At 48.2% G+C, this 6,927-nt stretch overlaps 1 protein-coding gene across 1 annotated transcript; it reads left to right on the top strand.

Moving 5' to 3' along the window:
- Positions 1-5,200: 5,200 nt before the first annotated feature.
- On the top strand, positions 5,201-6,922 carry LOC146584284 (protocadherin gamma-B1-like; the record flags this gene model as incomplete). Its single annotated transcript, XM_085325053.1, has 1 exon — positions 5,201-6,922. A coding segment is annotated over exon 1 (1,533 nt), but the record flags the coding sequence as incomplete, so codon positions are not given.
- Positions 6,923-6,927: the final 5 nt, after the last annotated feature.

Genomic DNA, 6,927 nt, shown 5'->3' with positions numbered 1-6,927 from the left:
GCAAGAGCCAGCTCCGCTCCCCGGGCGCCAGCTGCTCCAACACGCTCACGCCCGCGCCGCCGCCCGACCAGTGCGCTGCGCTGCTGCCCCAGGAGCCCTCGAGCGCCGCCGGCCACAGCGGAGACGCCCTGCTGGTGAGTCCCTCGAGCGAGACTGTTACGCGGCTTTTATGCTACGCTGTGGTGCTGCTCTAGACTTCTCCAGACCCCCGCTTCCCTCTCTGTGCGGGGCTTTCTTTGTGCTGGGAGCCAGGCCCGCGGGCACCRATACGTTGTTTGCCAACGTCTCTTGCTCAGCTGCAACAGAGGCTGCTCGTTCGTTTGCTTTCGTTTTGCTGCGGCGTTAGACTTCGTGTGACGTGCAGGAGATGTGAGTGCGCTTTTGTGTTCGACACTGTTTTTGCCTGGGGAGTAGCCGTCAACGCTGTGTTAGGAGAAGAGGTGCCTCTCTTGGAAAAAGCACGTGTCCTTCCTAAAAGCAGGACCTTAAACAGTGTCTTTAAGCAGAYAGATTGTCCGGCGACCCAGTCTTTGCYGTAGGACTGCGCATCTTTTACTTCAGCCTGGCATAGTTTACAGGCTTTGGCATGTGTGTGTTCCATCATAACAGTGTGGTGAGCCTACAGCTGTACCTCCCTTTTGTGTGAGTGTGTGCACGCTGGTGCATCATGTGGAGAAATGGTGCGAGCAGCTGCTGTTTGGATGGTGAGAATTTGAACATTATGAGGTTCAAAGACAACCTTACAAGTTATAAARGTGTTGAGRGGRGWGGTGGGGGAGCTCTGCTGAGGGACTGCTGAAGGGTTAGTGGTTGGCTTCATTCCCCTTCTGCCTGGGAAGGCCTCCTGTCTCCCTCTTATCTACCAGATACCTTTATTTGTACGGGCTGTGAGTGTTGTAATCTAAATTATTATGCTGTGATTCCCTCATTTCTGGAGGTTTCAAATGACAGCCGTGTTGGTTACCATGACCTGAAGCTAAGCCTCAGTGTACCTGATAATGGGCTGGAAATGCATGACAGGAAGAGCAATTTGCATATCTACCGTAAAAGCTGAAAGCCACGGAAAGCATGTTGGCTTAACGTGTCTCAGCGTTAAACACTCTTGCTTGTGGCATAGGTAGGGCCAAAAGCCAGACATCTATGTGTCAAGGAAAGTATGTGCAGGCAGTGCAAGGAGAGGGGCAGGCTGGATTAGGAAGAGGAAGGTAGGTGGGTGAGCAGTRCAGYTGGCTGGGAATGCTTGGGTTGAACATTTTGCACCAAGGCCTGTGACAGYTGTGCTCAGACCCTGTTATTGCTACCCTTAAAGGTGGCAAAAGTCCTCTGAGGAGTGTGTCTTCAAGCAATAACTCTGTATTTATGGAAGGGCTGCATGGCTAGAATGCCTAACAATGTGTGTGGGAAATCTCACTTTCTCACTTGCATGGCCTTGTGTTTCACCACAGTTGCATTTAGGTGTTCCCAGGCTCGAGCTGTCTTCAGGCTTTCTTTGCTGGAAGTCTTCCTAGTTCACGTGTATGGAGTGGGCTTTTTCTCTTGAACCTGCACGGGTTGTTTTGCAGGGACCTCTTTAATTCTGCAGACAAGCTCCCAACCACCTGAAGACAGAACTGTATGTTGGAAGGAAAGCAGAGAAGCTCAACTAGAATCTCTCATTATCTCTCATGCCACTGAGATTTACACTTATGGCTTCATAGGCATAGAGGAGGAGCAGGCCACCTAGCATAAAATGTGTGGGAGCTCATGCAAGTCTCTGGAAATGAGGGAAAGGGCTCTCCCCTTCTGTGTAGGYCAAAGCAATCATTTGGGGCCTAGCTTGCAACCRGAGGCCTCACTGGCTTGCAGGGGCTCTGGGGRTGRATTTTCAAGGCAGACTTGTGGCAAAACAGCTGYGAATTACCGTAGTGAAGCACTTGCCTCACTGGGGTCCCCTGCAGGCATTGGCTGTGTACATTGATAACCAAAACGGAATGAGAAATCTGAGGTGCTGCTTTGTGAGAAGGAACTTGGGGAGAACACTTGYATATGCTGCCACCAATTGCTTACTCCAAAAGGTAAGTGGGAGGTTAACAGGCACGACTGCCTACCCTCTGGCACCTCTGATACCCCTCTTTACAGCTGGCCGCACACTAACGCGGTATGGTCTGGTGCAGAGTGCTTCTGGCAAAGAAGCACGTGGCTTCCTCTTGGTGTGGCGTCCTGCATTCCATCCCAGGGCTGCAACTAGGCCTTCTCCAACGGTAGAAGGAGGGCCACAGCTACAAGCAGGAATACTTTCAGTTGAACATGACCTCTTAAGATGGCCTTTCCTTAAAAGCTCCCAAAGCACACAGGCAGTGTGTTAAAACCGAACAATGTGAGATCGTTGTTATGGTGGGCCTTGAGCTGCAGAGATTTCAGCCAAGCCCACCTCAACGGCTTTATGGACAGAACCGGAGTCAGTGTCAGGCTGTGCTCAAGGCAAAGAACCTGCTGTGTTTTGTACTTGCCTTTTTTCTTCCAACCAGATATAGAGGTAGAGAAAAAGAATAAATTTAATAAGTAATTCAGTTAGAAATATGGTGTCATGTGTGTTTGYTTTAATTCAATTTTTCTCAATATTATTTTCTATTTTCTTTTGAAAAACAAGATACAGAAATAATTCAGACACATATATAATCAAAAGCTCGGACAAGTTGAAAAATATTTGCAGACCTTTTAAAAAATCATAGAACCAGAAATGCAAAAGAGGAACAATTTGTTTTTCCAAGATTTCCTACTATTTCTCTCTTTTTCTTGCAACTAATCACAGGTCTTTACCAAAATTGATCGGGCTTACTTTCACTTCTGAATGTATGGGAGGTTAAAAATCATGCTCTCAGCTACATTTCCTTCTTAGTATGTAACAAGAACTGAAAATACCTGACACGGTGTAATATTGCTTTGAAAAGTCTTCTTAAGCTATGAAATCATTGTATTAGTGACTAGATCTTTGGGTTGGATATAATAGTACTTATCTTTTCTTTTTTTAATGTGTGTTGTTGAACTGCAGAGTGTATTGATCTGAATATGGATGGCAAAATATTTTAAAACAGAGTATGATTCACCACTATTTGTTCATCGTGTTTCTAATTTTAGTGTGTGGGGAACAAGAGAAAATCAGGTATCTTACCTCTTGTTTTCCATAGAGTATTAGAATATTTTTACCTACAAGATGTGCCAGTCTGTGCCATTTGAAGATACGTCTTCAACACAGGTTATCCTCAAAATAGCTTGCTTTATTTCCTTACCGATGTTTTGGCCTAGATTGAACAGGCTTCTTCAGACTTCAAAAATACAGTAAATGAGTAAGATTATGTTGCTCTATTATTTGTTATTCTGCCACTTAACCCAGCAGTACACTTTTGGAATTTAAAATTAAGCAGAATAAACTAATGAGACATAAATCCAACTGTTTTTTAGTTCAGAATGGGATTGTTGAGAGAAAGTAATATGGTAAGATTTCAGGGGAAGGTCTGCAAAGTTTTCTCATGCAGATCCTAGTCCTTCTCATAATATTATGACTTTGTACATGTCCTTTTGCATGTGATGGCTACATGAGCTTTGACATGAGCTTATGCTGCAGATGAACAAACATTGTGTCCCTTATCACTTCCCACTGCTATCTGTAAGATACTAAATCATTTGTGTTATGAGGGTGGGAAAAAAGCATTTCCCTCTTCGATGTAGGCTGGTTCGCATCTATGTGGTCTTGGAACCTGACTGTACTGTGGCTGACAGGCTGGGGTACAAAGGGGAGAGAGCATTCAGGAGCTAGAAGGGATCACTTCCTCTTAGAAAACCACCATCTCAAAGGTGTTCTTGGGTGCAGGATGCATGAAAATCTGCATCTGAGTTGTATTTGGCAACTCTGCACATAGTCTCTGATAGGAGGCTTTGAAATGACCCTGGCATATTTCAGCAGAGTCCTCCAATCCCTACACATCTACACCCTCTCTGTGCTCCCTTGACCACATATGCACATGCTCACATGCCTGCTACCCTCTTGACCCTTCCTGAAAAAGTTAAAATCCAAATCACATACTCAGTGGGATGGACTGTGTGTTTGTTACTATGACTTGTGCACAGCTGCACATTTGAGGGAAAAGGAATTATTTTCCCCTGATTTCTAGTGACATCTTATTGAGGTGGGGAGTGGTCTTCTGATCAATACCTACAAAGACTCAGTACTGGTGTATATACTGGAGCTCAGCCACCAGTTGGATGATGTGGAGGGGTTTTTTTCTTCATGTTCTCTGTGTAAAGGGGCTGTAGCAATACAGTTCTCCACCAGACCTTTCCTTCTTCACCAGGAAGACATGCTTTTTAATGCACAGGTGAGACATAATGACTCTTCTTGAGGATGTGATCTTTTTCCTGTGATTTCCACATGAAACAGTCACTGTCAGTGACCTTTTCCAGGAAAGTTTCTTAAGATTTGGGTTCTGTTGCAGTAAAGCCTGACTAAGTCAGGAGAGGACAATGTAGTTCGTCGAAGAGACACAGATACTGGATTAGGATGTATGGTACTGATATGATGATGCTGGGTTTTGAGGTAAGAAATGTTGAAAGAGATGGGATTCGGTCTCTTGTGACCACTATGCTTTTTCTCAGGTGTTGGCATTCCCAGTTCTGCTCGAGTATCAGTGACCATCTACTTTCTTTCAAACTGGGAAAGAAATCTGGCACCCACCTGTTAGCTCAGGATTTCCCAGCTATCAAAACTCAAACCACTATTTCCATGCAGTACTTCAGCGATTGGGACCACCTGCCATTTTTTTTTCCTTTTTCATGACAGTGAAGGCACACAGTGATGGGTACACTGCACCACTCTGTCCCAAGACATCTCTCAGGGCAATGTGCGTGCAGAGAGCAGGGATCCTAGTTTTCTCTGAGCAAGACAGAGAAAGGATTTGTCTTGCAGAAATCTTCAAGGTGGAGGGAAGTCAGCTTTAGATTTATCTAGCTTCACATGTTCCACAGATACAGCTTTTCTTTTTCGTGCTGCTGACATATCCGTATTATACAATCTACTTTTGAGTATTTTTTTTAAGGAAGTATTTAACTGGAGCTTCGAGCTGTTCACTTTACCTCGGACGCTGCGGTTCTCAGACATGGACTCAGGGTGTCACTGTTGGCCAACGCGGAGCAGCAGCTTTTGTCACCGGCGCCTCCCCGGTTCTGGGTGTGCCCACAGCGCCGCTCCGTAACGGGGCGCAGAGAGAAAGGCAGCAAGGTCCTGGCCGTGCTCCGACCCATCCGCCGCCCCGCAACTGGCGTTACATGTATTTATTTCCCTTACGGATTGTGTCAGCTGATCGGGGAGCCTAATTTCATACCGTCTGCAGAATACCGCTCAGCAAAGCGACAAATGGAAGTCAGATCGGTAGCGCAGCGGCGGGCAGCAGCCAGGCACGTCGCGCTGCTGGCCGTGCTGCTGCCGGTGTGCTGCCGGGCGGCGCCGGAGCGGCTGCGCTATGCGGTTCCCGAGGAGACGGGCAGCGGCTCCCTGGTGGGGCCGCTGGCGCGGGACCTGGGGCTGAGCCGGACAGACCTGCCGGCGCGGAAGCTCCGCATTGTTTCGGGTGATGAAAAGCAATACTTTTCTCTCGGAGACGATAATGGAAGCCTGCGTGTGAATGAGAGGATAGACCGGGAGGATATCTGCGGGGACATGTCGCCCTGTGCCCTCAGTTTGGAAGCGATCGTGGAAAACCCATTCAATATATTTCCTGTGAGCGTTACTATTCAGGATATCAATGACAACGCGCCACGATTCGGCAGAGAATTTGTGGACCTAGAAATAGTAGAATCCACACCTCCAGGAGCGAGATTCCCACTGGGGAGTGCTAGAGACCCCGACATCGGTACTAACTCACTGCAAAACTACCATCTTACCACCAATCCACTATTTTCCTTAGTAGTGAAGGAGAGTCCCGATGGCAAGAAACAAGCGGAACTGCTACTGGAGAAACAGCTGGATAGAGAAAACCAAGAAAATCACCATTTGATACTGACAGCTGTGGATGGTGGGGATCCAGTCAGATCCGGGACTGCACACATTAGGATTAATGTGACCGACGCCAACGACAATCCCCCAGTTTTCACTGAGGAGATCTACAAGGTCCAACTGGAGGAAAACTTGCCTGAGGGCTCCTTAGCTTTCCGGGTGGAAGCTACTGACAGTGAYGAAGGTACAAACGGAGAAATTATCTACTCTTTCAGTGATATCGGAAACAGAGCTCGCCAACTTCTCAGTCTAGACCCCAGAACAGGGGACATCAAGGTAAGTGGCACATTAGATTTTGAAGAGGCGAAATATTACGAGGCGACTGTTGAAGCCAAAGACGGAGGTGGGCTGAGTGGGCACGCCAAAGTCCACATAGACATTCTAGACGTGAACGACAACTCCCCGGCACTTTCCCTCCTGCCTATTTTGAACCCAATACCCGAAGACTCGGCTCCAGGCACAGTTGTAGCAGTTATCAATGTTCGCGACAGGGAYTCTGGCGACAACGGAGATGTGAACTGTTACATCGACGGCGATCTGCCTTTTGGACTAGAATCAGCTTCCAAACATTMCTACAAACTAGTAACTCAAAACAGCCTGGACAGAGAAAAAACCTCTGATTACAATATCACAATCACTGCCAACGACGGCGGGAGCCCGGCGCTCTGCAGCCGCACGACGCTGGCGCTGGCCGTGTCGGACGTGAACGACAACGCGCCGGTGTTCGAGGAAGCGGCCTACAGCGCCTACGTGGCGGAGAACAACGCGGCGGGCGCGGCGGTGCTGCGCGTCCGCGCGCGGGACGCGGACGCGGGCGCCAACGGGCGCGTGAGCTACTGGCTGGCGGGCGGCAGCGCGGGCGAGGCGGCGGCGGCGCCCTACGTGTCGGTGGAGGCGCG

The sequence above is a fragment of the Rhea americana genome, unplaced genomic scaffold (assembly GCF_003343005.1).
Source record: "Rhea americana isolate MKP2758 unplaced genomic scaffold, rheAme1 scaffold_955, whole genome shotgun sequence".
Taxonomy (NCBI): Eukaryota; Metazoa; Chordata; class Aves; order Rheiformes; family Rheidae; genus Rhea; species Rhea americana.
This window is presented reverse-complemented; position numbering and strand designations above follow the sequence as displayed.